The 20,093-nt window shown below is 37.6% G+C and overlaps 1 protein-coding gene across 1 annotated transcript; it reads right to left on the reverse strand.

The window, feature by feature from the left end:
• Window positions 1–3,154: 3,154 nt before the first annotated feature.
• Window positions 3,155–14,363, reverse strand: LOC127072779 (protein krueppel). Its single transcript, XM_051013490.1, has 3 exons — window positions 13,673–14,363; window positions 10,528–11,239; window positions 3,155–10,408 (listed from the first exon to the last, which is right to left on the reverse strand). The coding sequence occupies exons 1-3, from the start codon at window positions 13,710–13,712 to the stop codon at window positions 9,688–9,690; spliced, it is 1,473 nt and encodes a 490-aa protein (XP_050869447.1). The 5' UTR covers window positions 13,713–14,363; the 3' UTR covers window positions 3,155–9,687.
• Between the last annotated feature and the right edge of the window lie 5,730 nt (window positions 14,364–20,093).

A 20,093-nucleotide genomic window follows, 5' to 3' on the forward strand; every position in this document is an offset into this window, starting at 1 on the left:
GGCAACGGTGCTTCGAGGAACGATGCCCATTTATTTGGCGTGTGCTGTATAATTAGGACTCCGAAGCTAACCTTACCGAAGGCCCTTAGTGGGCCTTTTTCTTTCTTAGCTTCTAGTTGGAAAACGAGTTTTGAAAATATATTACGTGTGGCCCTGCGATCGGTCAAAATTCATTCTCTTTTCAAAAGTAGACTTTTTTCATTCCTCACAAATTTCTTTCAAATTATTGTCACGGCGAAAGATCGATATGATTACGTGTCCGATCGTCGATCGATACAAAGAAGAGTTTCGCAAAGTATTTTTAAATAAACTTAGAAACGAGATTAAAATGTAATGAGATAAAAGATGATGCTCCTTTTATTATCGGATTATCAGAAAAAGACATTTCAACGACTCGGTCAAACTAGTCTATTTCTATGAAATTCGATAGCATTGAGGTATTTTTTTTTAAGAGAAACTTGGTTCGTTCACGCTTGATTCGAGAGGGCGTCGACAATTTTTTCTTGTCCCCACACCATATGTCGAGAATAGCCGACTTCCGTAAAACGGGAAGTCATTTAAATATAGTCCTTTTCGAAAATTAGAGATGTGGAAAAGAAAGCCGACTAGAGTAGCGTCAAGCGATAATGGAATCGGTCGTTTCGTGCGACGTCCCGGTAAAGGAAAATTTACGTTAGCTCGACAGGTATCTTAATGTTCTCTCATTTAGTATCAAAGCACTTTAAAATGCATTAAGTTTAACGTCTCCATTTCATAATACAACCCTATCTCTATAAATACAAATTGTCAATCCTTGAATTGTATATTTTCGTTCGAGAGATTTATGTTGCGGACAATTTCTGGATAATATAATTTTTAGATACGTTCCAATAAAATTCCGTATATGAAACGAGCTAACAAAGAGAAATATTGAATTTTTATTACGATATATATACGTACCGTTTGATCGATGGGTCGATCGATTCTTAAGGAGCCCAGGTTCGACTAAAAATGTGCTTACGTTCGATGTGGACAAAAACGCATCGTACGCTCCAGGATTTCACGTAATTTTGGGTTTCACCCGTAAATGGTATCGCGTTTCTTGCGACGTTGGATTGGCGCATTGTCAATGGTAGGCCACCTAAGGATCAAGGGTGCCAGTCAGGATCCCTTTCATCCTTCTTCCTTCGGGGCAGCACGCGCGCTTTGCCCTCTATAAAGGAGTTTTTTTTTTTACTGGAAAGACAAAAAACAAGGAACGCCGAAGCGAAAGCGGAAAAGGGGAAGTTTACACCCCTCTCGGTACTCCCTCTCCCTCTTCTTTTCTCCTTTCGCTTTTAGAGACGCGTGGCGTGCACACGACGCCATTATTTTTCTTCTTCTTTTTGGACACTGCGAGGAAAGAAATTTACGGGGGACTCGTTGCGGTGGATTTTCCAAAATTCGTTACCATCGTGGAAACCGTTCTTCTTTCTCTTTCTCGTTATAGCCACTTAAAGATTTCCCTCCGATCTCTAGGGAGTACTTAGATATATGTATGTATATGTATATCCGTTCGAGTACTCAACGGAACGCCTGTTTCTAATTTTATTGTTATTTGCTTTCGCAAAGATACTTCGAAAGCTTCTGAAGTAGAGTTTTGAAAGTAGAGTTTCTAAAGTGTAGGTATATACGTGTTTCTTAAAACTTCTAAGATAATAAAAATTAAAGATATACTTATATGCACACGTAGATAATTAAAATTCGTCATTGTGTAATAGTTTTAAAAATATCTATTTGACGAAGAACCATTATATTAATTTGTCAATTATTATCGACGAATTTTCCACCTACGATCATCAACAGCTATATATTAAAATGTAATCACGATCGAGTTTGTAAATATTTACCCATTTTCGTCACTACTACTTCAGGTAGTTGCGTGCGTGGTTGGTCTAGAAACCCTCGAGTTTTACGGATTCTGACCCCAAAAACGGTTCTTGCCCTGCATGCACCCAAAAGAAAAACGTACGATTGTGTCCCCTTCGCCGCGTGCAGCTAGACATTCTTGACATGTTGGCACAGTTCTTGACAAAGGAAGCAATGCGGTGGGAGTAAACTTATATGCCTGCACCGCTATGTAACAAACAAAAAGTGGTGGATCCCTTCGGATTGCTTATACCGTATCCAAAATCCGCCTACTTCTTTTCCCTTCTTTCCTTCCGTTAAAATTATATCGAATTGCGAAATACTTCTTTACCTATGATCATTTTTCAAGAAAATAATATACGTCTTTAAAGAAGATATGTTGAATTTAAAGGCACCACTTTTGAATATATTACGACTTACCCTTTGAACGCTGATCGATAATATCTCTGAAAACGTTTTACCAATAATTCTCACGTTAACATCTTTTCCGATATTCGGAAAAATGGAAATTTATGCAATGGAATTATTCTGAGGAAAGAACCGGTTTTACATTGGCACTCTTCAGAGACATCGATGCATCCAGTTAGGCTCGACTCGCTAGCTACATCTGCCACGTGCCCCCACATTACGGCATAATGTGTCACTGTGTCAGTTCACTCTTTTTTCTCTCTCTCTTCCCCTTCTTCTCTCTTCAACGATATAGCGATGCCTGCAGCAGCCTCTTCACCTATACGAGCACGAGCGTGCCCGTAGAAATCCTAGATTTTGGAAATTCGATGAATTGAATGGTGCGGCTGAATGCAAGTCGTATGTTAGTCCTACATGAGAGAGAAAGGGAGGGAGAGAGAGAGAGAGAGAGAGAAAGTAGGAAGAGATTGGGTGGTTTTTCAGCATCCAACGATACTGCTGGTCTTTCCTCTCCTTTTTCTCTCTCGTTCTATCCACCCCTCTTATATTCTTCGATAGTCTCTTTTCTCGTTTTCCTACGGCACCGTAGCGACGCAAGATGCAACCTGGGATGAGTCGTGAAAATATCGAAACTTTTTGTCACGAGACTTTATTCGTTATTCTTCTTCCCTTTTGGTCCTTCAGATAATAATAAACTCACAATGGTCTTATTGATGATTTTTGAAAAAAAATCGATTCATCGATCGAATATCGTCGTTACTTTTTTAATAATATATTCACGTAGTTAATATAATTTCTAAATTACAAAAAGAAAAACTATCGTTTGAGGTAAAGGCGTCGTAAATGATTAGGCTTCTAAAACGATTAAACAGTGAGTTTTAATAATAAAAATAGTTCGACAGACCAGTCAACTCGATGAAACATTTACTAACTTAATTACATGTGTGGAAATCAGGGCGATAAATCACGAATAAACGATTTATAATACAAAGGATGTTCTTCTATCTCCTTTTCTCCAACTGTGTATTCACAATAGGAATGGGTTATTCGTTCCTTTTTTTGTTGTTTTTTTTTTCTTTTTTTGGCAGCGACGCAGTGACAATATTAATATTATATAATCGATACCTTTGATACTTAAATTATTTAGAAAAACTGTCTATATCATATTTGTACGAATAAAATTTCATTTATAATTCCACTTCTCGCTTCTTATGCTTCCTTCTTTTTTTATTATTTCTTTATCTCTTATTTTATAGGAATACTATTCAAAATCAGTCTTGTGGTTGAGATATATTAGGTGTCTGGTGAGGTAGTGTCAGTTTCATAGTATACATTCAGTGCCACTCGATTTCTTATTCGTATCTTTTGTACATCTTTTCATTTTTTTCTTTCATATTTATTCGACGTACGACGATGATTTTTATAATCCTTTTTTTTTCCTTTTTTTTATTTTACGTAGAAAAAACATGACAGACAAATAATGAAACAATATTGTTTAACACGATAATGAAAAATTTAGAAAGTTCTCATAAACTTTATTATGCTTATGAAACGACAGTAATTCTTTCGAGTGGCATTCTACGCATTTAAGTAGCGAGAACGTCTTCGAGTATTTTACGGTGTGGCATTACTATTTTAATTAGAGGCATAAGGTCTGAATTTGTACCGTGCGTCGACACGCGCTACAAAGATTCGAACATGTGCGAGTATGCAAACATAAACGAAATTAATTTTAATTTTGATGTAGCACAAGAAAATCACGGATTTTCGATTTTCTCTCAGATGTTCGAATTTAATGTAATACGCGTAATATCGTCGTGCATACGATTATCCTTTGGATTGGCTGTACAAAATTATAACTATGTATAGTTACATATATGTATATGTATATATATGTATATATATATGTATATATATATACATATAGATACAATAAAGTTTACATCGTAGGTACATAATCAAATATTTGAGAGTGACTGGGATTGTGATGCGAAATTACTAATTAATTACTTCGTCCATTCTTATTGCTCAAAGAGACACGATTAAAACTTTTTTGACCGATGTAAATGACGATTCAACATAAATCCATTCGTTACAATCCCAGTCCTAACACATACATTGTAACGGTATAATATTATAAGCTATTTGACACAAATAGATATTAATACTTATATGTAGTTTCGTTGCCCTCATTAAAATGAGAGCGAAAATGACAACAACGATAATAACTAATTATTATGACGAGTGTTGGACAAGCAACGATATTTTTTCTCTCCTTCTTTCTTTCTTCCTGTTCTTAAATACAATGTGTATTGGACATGTGTGTAATGTGTAATGTGTATGTGTATATTTTTATATATATATTTATATATATATATATATATATATATATAGATAGATGCATATATGTGTGTGTATATATATGTATCTTCCGCGCTTTAATAATGTCATTAATTTTGCTTTAAACTTCATCAGGCTTCTCTGGTCTGTTTTTACATAAAGAAAAAATATAAAACAATTGACACGGTTTTTTTCTATCCGAGTCGACAGGAACGTAATCTACCAGTATTTTATTCTTTCTGATATGGAACTAACGACCATTAATTAGGAATTTATTTCTCAAGGTACCGATAAACTCAACCGTGAAGTAGAGTCATAGTTTCGGTAAATAGGAACGGAATTAGCACACTGCGAAGAAAGCGTATCTTTCTTAATATCTCATTAAACTTCTCCGCATTCGAATTATTTCAAGAACAGTTTTGCTTGAAAAAAAAAAAAACTAAGTATTATATCCATTTCGAATATCAAACGCTTCCAGGAATGATTATTCTAATAATATTATCACGCGTGCGATAATTGTTATAAACGTCGATTAATTAGATTATAGAGAGCGTACCTTAATGAAAATTGAAAATATATTCTAACCGAGGACTTTGCATGTCTTGAAATAATAAAATTGAATTGAATTTAATCAAGCGATGATTTTAAGATTGAATATATAAAAAACAAAAATAAATTTATTTCCTTGTCTAAGAGAGCACAAATTTAAGCGTTTCAAGCGTATATAATATACCATTACAATACATTCACGTTCATATTTTTCTAAATATTTTTTTTTTTATCAATATATAGTAAGTATTTCAACATTAAAACCGAACATGAACGTCATTTCCAACGAAGCTTGATACTTGCACGATACCACGTTCCATCTTCTTAGCTACTTCACTCGATTATGTGGTCAAATCGTTGGAAAAAGGACCGGTTCTCTTTCTCTCAACGGGGGGAGCGTGTAAGAACGTCGTATCGTTACGAAGCATGCTTGCAAGAAGTAAATTCGTTAAGCCATCTTCTTTCTATCATTTTATCACGATGTTACACTCCTTCTTCGTATTCACTCGCACTCTCATAATAGCAGCAGCGACTTTCCGATAAGTCATAGTTCTAACAGTGACATTATCCAAGAAGAAGAAGAAGAAGAAGAAGAAGAAGAAAAAAGAGGAACTCGACGGGTCCGAAGCCAGTCCGAGTAGTCTTTTCCTACAGCAGTGTACCATGTATAACCATCACCTGTCCACCGTACGAAGTTGCTCCGCTAATCTCGTTCGTGCTTTCTAATCGAGCATTCGTTTGGTAAAAAAAGAAAAAAGAAAAAAGATAAAAAGACTATATAGACGCGATCGCCTAAAGAAAATACAATGAACACGCGCTCACGTTTGATACGTACGATTCTTCCACCCCTCTCTTTAATAGAGACCTCCTTCAACAAGGAGTTCTGAGTTTCGAGTTCTGAAGCGTGGTTAAGAATCGTCGAACGTATCCGAGTGTAAGATTAAAAGGAATAAGAGAATATATGAACCGGTCTTTCGAGCGAGCTCCTCTCGTATATGGTCTCGTTTATACGTTCTTCTTCTTTCCTTTCATGTTTTTTTTTTTTTTTTAGTTATCGTTATTTAATGCTTTCGAATGTAACAAATAATGTATCTTTAATTTTCACTAACACATTCAAAATTCACATTACACACACTCGAATCAATTGTAGTTGCAAGCATACGACGATTATTCGAACTCTTTTCATCAATGATAAGATTGTAATTTACAACACTTATTGCAATCGATATATTGAGTTTAGTTAAACCCAACGACAATTACATAAATGCATTAGTTAAATAAAGTGTGAATGATTGACACTGTACGAATGAAAAAATCGTGTAGGAGTATGAACGAACGAGAAATCGTGAAAGAATCGAGAAAAGTAGATAAGCGATTGGATGAATGTAGATGGTATATAAGTTTCTGCAACAGTAAAAGTAGTAAGATGAAAGGACATCGTTCCGTCGGTCCTTTATAACTCTAATGCTTTGTAGACATAAAATGATATCTTTGTTTCTTTCTTAATCGCGTTATTCCCTATACCTTTACGTTAACTTTGATTTGAAAAAAAAAAGAAAAAAAATTTCTTACTCCATATATTTCTCATAATAACTTTCAGATTCCGTTGTTGATCATTTTCCTCCTTAAACGATGTTTTCACAAATACACGCGTAAATTTATCAAAAATCACACACAATACAAACTTACGAATATCAAACTTTCCAAAATGTAAGTGGAAAGCTAAAGTTTAAGTCTTTTAAAAAGAAAAAGAATTTTCATCGTTCTTCGGCGAGATAAGTCGATGGGATGACATATTATTTATTATTTTTCAATCGGTACGATCAATTTATGTTCTCGGTAATATTTCGTTCGAAATAATCTTTTCGACGCAACGTTTATGCGCGTGAATTCACAAAACGCGCGTATCTTTCGAGAACTCTCCGATTTCCATCCTCTCTATTTCTTGGACTCACAGCCGGTCGGGATACAATTTCTTTGAAAGCTTTTGTCCTACAAGTCTGCCTGAGGCACGGTCTTTCGCGTGAACCAGTTTTCGCAATGATTCCTTCTGCGTGCCGAAAATTCGCAGCCGGTGGTGATTCGTCCTCCCTTGCCTTCGACTCGACCCGAGATATCTTTCCGTCTCTTTCTCGGTCTCTCAATGCTCCTCTGATTTATGCCCGTTCCAGGGCATGCAAATTTCTTTCGTTGTAGGTCGCCTACGTCGAGGCCACTTGGAGTCATTGTTCCACTAGATAGGTCCCCGTACGGACACGAAGAATGTCAACTATCCTACTTCCGGGTCTGTTTATCCATCCTTCTATCCTTTTTCTGCTCTTTTATTTTCATCGACAAATAGTATCCAGAAGAGAACAGTCCGTAATGTAAAACGGACCTCAACTTCTACCGACGGTACAATGATGTGTGAAAGAAGAAGAAGAAGAAGAAGAAGAGAAGGAGGAAGAAAAAGAAGAAGAAGAAGAAAAAGAGGAGGAGGAAGAAGAAGAAGAAGAAAAAGAGGAAGAGGAAGAAGAGAAAAAAAAGAAAAAGAGAAGACATTCTTCTCTTCTACATTTTCTGCGAATATCCTTCGATACGGAGAATAAGAGAAAGGGAAAATTGCCCTCGTTTCTCTTCCGTTCGCTTCGTGTCAGCCTTTGCTCGCGTTAAGAAGAGAGGAAAAGAAGGGAAAGAAAAAAAGCTTTTCCTCCCTTTCCTCGTGCTTCCTTTTCTTTTCGAAGGATCTTACGATCTCTTTTCTTACCGATGACGAAAAAGAAGAAATATTGTGTGTTCTGGTTACGCTTCGCTTCGGCGCACAATATGAATCGGAACGATGTCTCCCTCTCTCTCTCTCTCTCTCTCTCTTTCTCTTTTTCTCGTTTTCTTTCTCTTTTTTTCGTAAAGACATCACCCTCGCGCACCATCGAATACGATCGAGATTTCTGTTCTTCTCCTTTACGACTTTGTCGTTGTTCTCTCCCTACTCCTCTCTTTTTCTCGTTCAACCCTCCTCTAACCACCCTCCGACTCGTGCCGCGGCATTCAAAGACGGATTAGTTGTTTCGTGAGGATGCGGGAACTATCAAGAGGATCGATAATACGCGAATACTTTGCAGGCAGGAAAATTTGACGATAATATCTAACCGATATCTCGATTATATTGATTTTCATTTTGAAATCAATACTCTTCTCCCTTTCTACATATTTATTTTATGTATACTATCGTACGATTTTGCTATACATAAAACTAATTAATACCGTACTAAACACATACGTAATGGAAACGAACATTTGTGAAATTAAAGATACTGAAATATGCATTCTCTCTCGGTTTAAAAGATCGAGAGCAAATTTTTAGTCACCTACTTTCGAAAAAGGAGCATCCTTTTGTACTCCATTTCATCCCTCGGCTGTTACACTTTCTCCTAAAAGTGTAGATTTTACGAAGGCCTGAGGTCGTTCGCAGTTTTCTCTCGTTATTCACGTTGGACGTTTAGAGAGTCGTTTCTTCGTTCATTTTCTTCTATCCCTCGTGCCCGCTACACGTGTTTCGACCCATCTTGTGAGATCGGCCTCAACGGGAAACCTGACGATTCCGCAAAAATAGTCTCTATATACTTACTCGAGGGGAAAATAGTTCTTTTAACTCTATTTTATTTTTATCCTCTTTTATAGGATAGTGTGATAAACTAAAAAAGAAAAAGAAAAAAGGAAAAAAGAAAGAAAAAAGAAAAAAAGAAAAAAGAAAACAATACCTCTTTTTGATCGTCGGAACAAAAAGAGAAGAATATGTAGAATAGCGAAAGAGATCGGCGAGTTTCGACCTCGTAACCTGACAAAAGGTAAAATACACCCCTGAGTTTCATGGAGTTCATTGTAGATATATATATATAATATACATATATATACACATATAAGTATACATATACACACACACATATATATATACATATAATATACATATACGCAGCATATGTAGAAAACACTCCAAGACCCTCGACGACAAGATTTCATATAGAAATGAATTTATAAACGAGAGCTTAGGTGTATATACCTCCGTTTTTTTCTCTCTATTGGTATGAAGGAGAAGCGTGTATCATAACGCCATGAAAGAAGGCGACTTAACGAATTTGTTTCTTGTGCACAAGTTTCGTATGGATATAACGTTTCTACACGCTCTCTCGACTGAAAGAAAGAGACCAGCCCTTTTTTCAACGATTCAATCACATAATTGAGCGAAGTAACTAAGAAAAAGGAACGTGGTATCGTGCAAATACCGTTGGAAATCACGTTATGAGATCATGTTCGGTTAGAACGACGCGATATTTCTTCGTATATACATAAAAGAAATATTCGGGACAACGTGAACATGAACGTGAACGTATTATAACGGCATACTGTATACACTTGAAACGCCTAAATTTGTGCTCCCTTTGCCAAAAGAAGTCGATTTTCGTTTTTCATATATTCAATTTTGAAATTATCGCTTGATCGAATTCAATTCAATTTGTCGCTATTTCAAGACATGCAGATTACTCTTTGCATCCCTGTAGACATTGAAAGATCTTCCGGTTCGGTTTGTTCCGGTAAGTCGATTGGTATACCGGATAGATTGATCGGTAATGAAACAGCCGGATCGATTACCGAACTCTGTAGTTGCTGTTGACGTTGTCGATGAGTCGACCTCTTAGCGATGGGCGTGGTCAAACTCTTTCTTTGGGGCAACGTCGTTACAGTCGTCGTTGTTGTCATAGTCGTCGTCGTGGCTGTGTTCGTCGTTGTCGTCGCCATCGTAGTCGTCGCCACCATTGTCGTCGATTCTACTTCGTCCATATCGATGTCCACGTCGATATCGATATCGATATCGTCTTCGAGATCATCGCTAGCTACGGACGGCGATGCGACTCGTGACCTCGACCCCTGTCCTCCAACCATCGTACTGCTAGTACCGCACTTATGATGCATCAGATGATGCCTTCTTCGAAAACGCATCTGACAATGTTCACACTCAAATGGTTTTTCGCCTTTATGAATCAAAGAATGTGCCTTGAGTTGATTCGAATCGCTGAACTTGGCCGAACAGAGTTCGCACGCGTACGGACGTTCACCCGTATGTACACGCAAGTGACGACGGAGATTGGCTACTTGGACGAACTGACGATCGCAATGGCTGCAGTGATACGGTTTCTCACCGGTATGCAGTCTCATGTGCGTCTTCAGGTGATGATCTCGAGTAAATCTGTAATTAAATGGTTCAAATATATGTTGAGATGTATGCGGTTTATTTTCTGTTCGTTTTGTCTTTCTTTTTGGAATTTTTTTTCCCCCTTAAATTTCTGTATTCTATCTTTTTCTCACCTTTTATGACATTCCGGACACTCAAATGGCTTCTCACCTGTGTGCGTGCGCTCGTGATTTTGTAACACGTGTTTGTAACCAAAAGATCTCGAACACACGCCACAGGTGAAGACCTTGTCCCTTCCATCTTTTCCCGCCTCCGGGCTGATTGACGTAGGTGGGCTAAGTGGCGCCACGCTCTCCAACGAATTTTGAACGTTGCTCTCCGTCTTTGCCACCTTCGTTGCCTTTCTCTTCGTCGCTTGACTCTTTTTATTACTGATTCTATCCGCGCTACTGCTCACGACGTTGTTATTATTGTTATTATTATTATTATTTGTATTACCGGAACTAGAGCGGCGGGAAGAGGATTTTGTCGTGGCAAGAGCTGACGAAACCGAACCAGGCGAGTGATGAAGAGGCGAAGGGGGTGAGGAAGCTGCGGGCGGCGCCCACCCTCCGAAGAGAGTCTGATGATGTTGATAGAGGGATGGACTCGCCGCTAAGGTTGCATGTAGTGAAACAGGAATGCCGGCTGCCATTAGAGCTGCCGTTCGACTGGCGGCCAATAATTGTTGAGGAGTCAACATCGACAATCCTGCTGCTGCAGCACCCATCCCCGAGAACATCGTCGACGACGTGTTATTGTTGTTATTGTTATTGTGCAAAGGTGGTGAGAGCGGTTGTTTCTCCGATTCTTGCTTCATGTCGAGATGTTCTCCAGCCAGAAGTCCTAAGATCAAAGATCGAACGATCTTTTCAAATCATTAAGTTTATAAATGATAAATGGGGGATTATGACTTTTTACCTCGTCAGAAATATTATTTTTCCTTTATTCGATAAATAAAGTAGTACATTTGTTGCACTTAATCTAACATAACAATTCTCCTCTTTATCCCACATGAGGATCTCGTACACGCGAGCAAGTTCTTCTCCATTCATTCGCGCACTCTCGTACGCGACGCAGAGTTCATTCATAAAACTCGACTACACCCACCCACGCGAGTAGAACACGTACCACCTCTTCGACTATTCACGGAGGCCAACGACTTTGAGAATGTCTAAGTTTTATCGCGCGTATCGAAGCGTCGACTACGTTCGTCGTGATAATTCAAAGCCGGATTTCTCAAATTTTCCTCGTTTGCTTCAAGGCCAATAACTTCTATCGCCTTGTTTCATTTTATTTCTAAAGGATGGACAAAATATGTACATAATCTCGATAATCGTTACTTCGCAACCCACGATCAGTCCTTATTCACGCATATGTTTTTCATAAATGCATTTTATGTAACGTCTTACGTTATCTCCAGATATTTAAATGTTATCGATGTCGTGCATCATTACCTTTCAAATATTATCGAGTATATTTCTTTATTCGCACGAGAAAAATCATCGAGAATCTATTCTCTAAAAATGACTTTAGGTGTCGACATCGAACGAAGCCACTTACGAATATCCTAAATTTAACGCGAATAAATTTACAAAAATCTCCAACCATCCGCACGTGATTCCCGCAAATTGTCTTTCAATTTGCTCATCTCGCAAAGGCGAATGATAAGCGCAATAAGGTCGATTTCATTAAAAACAAAAGAAATAAAAAAAGAATGAAAAAAGAAAGAAAAGAAAAAAGAAAAAATAAAGCAAAAAAGCAAAAAGAAGACACGAAACGGTCGCACTCGGTCGGCGTTTGCTAATTAATGGACCGTTTAGGGGAGGGTTGTAATGAGCTCCGTTGAATCAATAAGGGTGCGTAGAGGCTTCCCTTTCCTTCTTTTCTCTTTCGTTCTCTATCCCTTTCTAACACTCCACCCCTAAAACTCCCTTAACGTCTACCAGTATTCTTACGGCCTACAATCGCCGTTTCCCGGCAACACGACGACGAGTACCGCCCCCGCCTGCATCCCTTCCCTAATTGGTCACAACTCCGATGATATTTCCACTTTGAATTTTTTCTTGAAGCTTCTTCAAAGTATTACATCTCATCTTCTTTTTCTTCCTCTCTTTTTTCTTTCTTTCTTTCTTTCTTTCTTTCTTTTCTTTCTTTCACAATAGAAATCCAGGTTCGTTACTTTTCCTTTTTAGATAAAAGAAAATAATACGATTGAGATATAGTAAGGAGTCGTTAAAAACGCGTTTAGAAACGTTCCGAGAGAAATGTATCTACTACGCAGAGTGTAGAAAAGAATGAAACAGCGAACGCGAATTCGACGAACGCGACGAAGATTTTCGTGGAAATCGCGACTCGCACGCAATCTCCTTGACAATTACAAGGATTATTTTTGGAAATACGTTACGAGCGCGTAACTCGTTTCACGTTTCTCTCCCATTTATTTCTCGTTTGCCCTCCGTCAAGTAATTTCACTTCGCGCTGGCTTATCGATGTTTACAATGTGTCATAACACCGTCGTGTCGCCGCGAGCGCTTTTAGACTTTGGCGCCTTGCCAGTGCCACGACCGGTGGGGTCGTTAGAAACTCGGAAATCTTCCTCTCCTCCCTCCTTCTCTTCCCCCCAATACTTTCTTATCCTATTCTGTGTGCATACTCGACAACGATACAACCTCGATGATACGATCATTGACGAAGATGGAAATGAATATGCCCACAGCATTTGCTTTCGTGGGAAACAAACAAAAGATTCACATTGGAGTACCCTTCAACGCGTCCGAAAATCTTATCAAAATGGGCCTTGGCTACGGATTACTTTTGTTTCTTTAACGACTTCGGCGAGACAAAAATAATCGATTCTCAGATCTCTTACTACGACGAAGCTCGAAATGCGTGCCAACCATCTTTTGTCTTCTTCGTGCTTTGTTTACAAGTATGTATGTATATACGTACGTATCTAAATGTGTATAATTTTGTGACCTCTCTGCTCCTTTTTTTTTCTTTTCTTCCAATGTTTACTCGAAACGTAACGTCTCTATATTTTTACATCAAGCGAAACTTTTTTTTTTGTACATAGCAACGAAATCCTATTCCCTAAGTATATTCCTCGTTGTCATCTTATTTTTCCAAGAAATTTACTACGTGTTTATCATGTTTAGCACGTACATAACGACCTTTTGTTTATAGTCGTACGATTCACGCAATTCGATCGTAACGCGTGATATCCGGAGAAAAGAGATGGGAGAAAAGACTTGATTTTGTCGAGACTCGAGAACCTACCTGCATTAACCTGTGCCTCCTGCAGATAAGACAGTGCCATTCTACGATCCGTGATACGTGGTTTCACTTAGACACTCCATCCACTCCCCCGCACAATGTTATCACTTGCGACGAAGAAGATCGAAAATAGATACGTGGCACTGCACCAACGAAAAGAAAGAAAGAGATCAATTGGAAAAGAGAGAAAGATTGAAAACGAGAAAAGGAAAGAAATAAAGATATCTCGCGAGCGTTAGCGACGAATGTTTTGATCTGTTTTCCTTTTGGTGATCTCTTTTCCTTATCGAACTTGGAACAATTAAAAAAAAATCGTGCGCGGGAAACCACAATTGTTGTCTTATACGCAATCCTCGTGGGTTTTTCCTTATTCCAGTAGATACGATTAGACGTATATTAAATCTTCTTTATAAATCTTGAGAAGAGGAACTACGAATGAGCGAATCCTTTCTCTCCGTTTTCTTTTTTTTTCTTTTTCGTTTTTTACCCATCCATTGAGAAAGTACATGTACGATCGTGAAACTTAAACCGAGTAAACGAAAAATAAAAAAAAAATAAACAACTGAAACAGCCGAGGCGAGTCGTTATTACTTTTCTATTATAAACAATAAGCGGACGAACGTTCAATTGGAAGGAAATAACTACGAACGTCGACGTTACCACGGGCTGACCTAACCCAATACTAAGTGACAGTCGAGTTGCGCTCGCTGTAGTCAAACATCCCCACCAACTCGGTTGATCTCCCACCAGTACCACTTTTGGCTACCCCCACTTTCCCACGCGTCTTCTCTCTACCCTGTCCGGAACGAGTGTCCCGGCTGCGCGAGTCGACGCGCGCGCGACTCTTCGAGGGCTGGAGCGTGCTTTTGAGCGAGTTGGGTGTATAGCAGAGTTCTTCGAGATAGAGAAAGAGAGAGTGAAGTATAGAGGGATGGTAGTATCTATCGCCAGGGAGGAAAAAGAGAACGCTCGAGCGAGAGAGAAAGTGACTAGGCGAAGCTAAAGGCGAAGGGAGAGCTGAACCTGCGACCGTGATCTTTTGGGATTGGGGGGTGGGGGTTGGAGAGGAGTCGCAGATACACCAAGGGGCTGTTTCTTCCTCTTTCTAACACCGACCGAACAGAAAAAGACACCTTGGTGATCGAGGAAACCTGCAAAAGGAAGAGAAAGATAGAACGTGTATATATATATATATATATATACATTATATATATGTATATATCTATGTGTGTGTATGTGTACGTATATACGTAAGGAAAGAGACACTATACTTGTTTCGTTGTAACCCTGAACCGGACTAACATCTTATCCCTATCTAGGGGATACCAGACCCAAGAAAAGAAACGTCTGACATTATTTTTTCGATTGCGAAAAGTAACTCGTACTTACGTATGTTGTACGACCTCAATTGCAATTGTTGCGTCAATGAAACTGTGTAACACATATGTTACATCTCAATTTGAATTATAACGTATGCACGTAGAATAAATGAACAATATAAGGTATTCAATTGGTTCGACAATAAACGCTAACGAAGTTCCATGTCTTATTGTTAGTTAGTCGACTTTTGTTTCGTGTAGTAATATAATCAATTTCCAGGCATATACTTAACGTAAACGAAGTGTTTTCATAAACCTTGATATAAGTTCGCTCGATGATATATACAGAATAAAGATCGAGTGCATAAAGACTAGCTACTACTTATCAGCTTATTCGATATCAAGTACATACTTTACATGAATTTAATGTTTATAGTCGATATATTAGAACCGATCGATAATTCGCATTTGTAAAATTTTTCAGTTTTATATTTATTACAAAGGTAGATGACGCAACGTCGAGTAAAATAAATAAGTAACGTCCGATGCTTGCACATATCGATCGCTCGTACGTAGCCAGAAACTTGTGTATATGAAGCTTTTTATCAAGCGACACGATATACATTTATTTTTATTCGCACCGATCACTTTGAAGAAAATAGGTTTTTCTATAAGGCTTCGTATTCGTGTGTCACAAAATAAATAATATTGTGTAATAAGTGTTCAAAATGATTGATACAATGTCGAAAGAAAAAATTAACAAAGTAGCTTTGGATTCGTGCACCTGTTTGTTCGATTGTTCGTAAAAATAATAGAAAGCGTTGATGCGATTCTCAGACGAATATCATTCCGGAAACTTAAGTATTTTCCATAACGGATGCGGTGGTGGTGGCGGTGGCTCGCAACTTCCGACACCGATAACGTTTCATACAATGATTCTCCTTTCTCTTTCACAGAGCGTTCACTGTGTTTTTTGAATCGGCTCTCAAAAGCTCGCGAGTCCCTCTTTTTACCTTCCCTACGCGACAGTAAACCGTCGGTAGGATTTTTTCGGGGGTTAAAAAGTACGCGCGGGACACTCGTATGTGCACGCGTGTAAACATACCTTTATTTTTCTCTCTCTTTTCCTCACCTGCTCGAAGTCGAGCGTGCGCAGCGCGTGCCTACGGCCAAAAAACTTCTTACTTTCCTACCACTACATACGCGTTACTATATAAAAAAAAAATAGAGAGTGAGAGAAAGAGAGAGAGAGAGAGAGAGAGAGAGAGAGAGAGAGAGAGAGAGAAGAAAAAAAATGGAAGCAAAAGAATGCCTTTCGCCTCGGCTTCCGATCGACACGCACACGCGCGCGCAATTTGGGGCGCACTGCGAAGAGTTCGCGCTTACGCACGCGTAAGCCTAGTGAGAGAAAGAGAAAGAGGAAAAGAGAGAGAGAGAGAGATAGGGAGCGAGAGAGAGAAAGGGAGAAAAAGGAAGAAAGAGAAAGATATGAATGTGTGTGCGCGCTCAATGAAGAAAGAGAGAGAGGAAAACAGTGAATTCGAACACACGCTCCGCGTCCTGTCAGCCGCCTGTCGTCGCTCCACGGATAGAGATGAGTAGATTGGTGAGCAGATAGGGCGAGAGAAAGAAAGAGAGAGAATGAGAGGGAATGGAAAAAAACAGAGATAGCCAGCGGTATTCAAAAGGTCCAAATCGAAAAATGAGATCTTGGAGGATCCTCTTCGATTTTACCGAGCTTTTTATATATATTTTTTTAATAAGTTTTTTTTATATACTATATGTAGGTATTCTAGGTTACATCGTATTTAGTTAATCGTAAGTTAAATCGTTTTGTAGAAAATAAAAGATTTTTTTTGATACGTTTAGAAAATTCGTATGTATTGTTGCAGATGTAACATCGTTGGGGTCATTAGATTTTTCTCGATCGATCGAGATGATCTTGAAGTTCTTTCGTGACCATTGTTAAATAAATTGTTTCTTTTCTTTTTTTTTTCTTGTTTTTTTTCTTTAACGTTTGGAAATCGTATAATAATTGGGATGGCAGAACGGAATCGTTAAGTATACAATTTTAACATAAAATTTATATAAACCGTAATACATCGTGACGAAAAATATCGTGTTAATATTTATTATGTATCGCAAAGATGAAAGTAGAATCGTTGGTAAAGGACTTGTATCTTGGGATGTTTTAAGTGTATATCCATATATATATTTGACTTCCAATAAAATTTGTCACTTCTAATTTACATCTTAAATCATTCGCATGATTGATGGCATCATTATTATTTGCTATCATCGAATAATTTTAATGGACCAACTTAACTTTTTATCTGCAGGATAGATATTGAAGAAGAGCTACCTGGATAATGAATTATTTTTAACCACGAGGACCTGTGAAACCTTTTAAATCCAAAAAAGGGTATGTCTATACCTGCAATTATTATAATATGTACTTAGCCTTTGGTTATCTCATGCAGAGGCGCTAACTTCTACCTGTTGTGTAGGTATTGTAAGATATACAAAGGTGCTTAAATCTTTCATTGTACCTGTTTTGTAAAATTTCCGGACTTGTAATAATATATGTAAATATGAAGAATGTATACATACAATTTGTTAACTGGGAAAATAATTCTTATTTAATTTAATTAAAAAATTTTGTATAACAGGGAAAATAAATCTTTTTTTTTTTTCTTTCATGAATTTATAATATTTGAAAAACATATATTTTAATAATTTTTTATCACATTTTAATTATTTTCTTTCCGAGTTTTTTTCGAGGGTTTAAATCTCGTTCTGAACATGTAAAAATTGGACCTTTAGAGAAAAACGTAGGTAACAGTAAGCAGACCTTAAAAAGACGTTCTAAAATATACTAACAATAGGCTAATATTTCACTGGCCGTAAAATGGATTACGGGGTTGACAGTTGATCTATGTGATCCGTTCAAAACTCGCAATGAAGTAAGATTCTTTGAGTTTAGTTCGGTGAAGGTTGTATATGAGAAAATGTTAGAGGAAAAGAAAGCACAAAGGTAACGTTTAAAGAAAGTGTATCCTGGCAATTAAAGTCAGGATCGCTCTAGTTTTACAAAGTTTCAAGGTGACTTTGAAAGGCAACAGGGCTTTTACTGTATCACAGAACTTTCAGTAGTCAACGTTGAAGATTCTTTGAAACCAAGGTTTGAAGTCAAGGTATTTCATATTTTTATAATTTTATTACGGAAATTATCAGGTAAGAAAATACTAACGGTAAGGGCTCCTTTTGCCAACGATGACGCAATGCTCTTTTACTCTTCGAAAAATGTGCACACTCTTACACATCTTGAAAGAAACATCATACATTTCCGTTATTTTCCACTCTATCTTTCTTAGGCTATTAGAGAGTAGGTATAGAAAATATTTTAAAACGAATTCCCGTTGAAACCGAAACTGAAAATAATTGACTAGAATATTTTCAAAATATCGTCTATTTCTATCACAGATCAAAACACAGTAAAAGAGTCTTAGGTGATTCCTTGGCAATCTAATCTCAGACAACTCGAGCGACTCATCGCGAAGAAGAGCAGACTCGAAAAGTCTCGACGTTTTCCGAAAATATCCTCTTGTTTGTTGGAGCGAGAAATAAATAAGACAGCTGCCGATAATCTCGTTAATCCAATGTCTCATGTGAAAGTAGAGTTCAAGTTGAGTCGGGGTAACTAACTTTATGAAAGGAAACATTTAACAAGATTACACTTATCACATGTATGTATATTTATAACATTAACGTCATACATGACTTGTGCTGTTGTTAGTAAAACGATATACGTAACGGTATTTCTTTTGGAATGTGTCCGTCTATAACGTAAGGAGAGATGGCCAAATCTACCCCCAAAATCTGACCATTCGAAATCGAGAGCATTTTACATAGGGTGCACCGTTGCAGATTAAGTCGGTATCTTGATTCGTTCTCTGTGGCATAACGGTTACTCCTGTTTTTTTTTCTTTTTTCATAAGAAAGACTCGAAAAATAGAAAAGAGGAGATTTCGTTATGTCGTACAATCGATCGTTCAGAGATAGCGATCCGAACGCACAATTTTTTTCTAATCTAAATAAGTTTTCGTATATGTCTCCTTGAAGATTTCAGGAATTTCACAGAAGAAACCAACAGCTGGTTCTTGAAAAGGTTCGTTGCATGCATTCGAAATCGGTAACCACTGTGAATGGTTAAAAAATCTTACAAACCAAATATAAGTAAAAAACAAATTTTTTACTTAACCGTTCTATTGCGAATAGATAGTAAAAAGAAACGAGTTGGAATTCTATTCCAAATAATTCCTACATACTGCTTTTGTTAAACACGATGATTTAATTATCACAACAAATGATGATAAGATTTTTGACACCAATTACTATTCACAAAGACAAGATTAATGTATTCTGAAAGAACGAAGTTCTAATATTGAAGATCAACTTCCATCAAGATTGATATCACATTTTTATGGCGCCTTACTCATTTCGAATCATCAATCGTTTTAATTAGTAAGTGTTTGCAAGCATTGTTGTCAAACAAGATAAGAACAAATCTGTTTGAGTTCTTGGGTTGACAGTTTGTTTGTTTCATCAAAGTATTTGTGATATGTACTTACGTTTCGATTTTTGTTTCTTTTTAAAAGCCATCAAAATCTTCCTTTCGTTCGCGCTATGCCGAAGCTCGTTATAAATGTTTAATTATCGAACATCAATAGCGGCTAATGGCCTAGACAGATAATACGCCGGACCAAAAGAGCCTGCCGTTTCTGCATTAATTCGATGTTCGCCCACTGTCGAACATGTGGCGTGCGAATAGAGTTGAGACGCGGCCGACATACCAGCTGCTGTAAAAAGGAGGAAGAACCTTTCTTTTTCTTTCACCCTTTTCTTCCACCCCCACCCTTCATTTCGTTGTTTTTTATTCGAAGATAATTGTTGTCGAATTCGAAGACTTCGATCGATAATCGGACGTTATTTGTAATCAACGACAGAATCATATACTTTCTTCTACTGGTGTTCAGTAAATTTTAACAATTAATTTTTAACATAACATTAAGCTTTTAACATAACATAAAGTGTAATTGTTAAAA

This window comes from Vespula vulgaris, chromosome 2 (genome assembly GCF_905475345.1).
Source record: "Vespula vulgaris chromosome 2, iyVesVulg1.1, whole genome shotgun sequence".
In the NCBI taxonomy this organism is placed as follows: Eukaryota; Metazoa; Arthropoda; class Insecta; order Hymenoptera; family Vespidae; genus Vespula; species Vespula vulgaris.

Coding starts and splice junctions, on each gene's coding strand:
- LOC127072779 (XM_051013490.1), bottom strand. CDS start 13,712: ATGGCACTGTCTTATCTGCAGGAGGCACAGGTTAATGCAG. Junction 11,240..13,672: donor GGAGGCACAGGTTAATGCAG/GTAGGTTCTCGA, acceptor CTTTGATCTTAG/GACTTCTGGCTGGAGAACAT. Junction 10,409..10,527: donor TGTCCGGAATGTCATAAAAG/GTGAGAAAAAGA, acceptor ATTTAATTACAG/ATTTACTCGAGATCATCACC.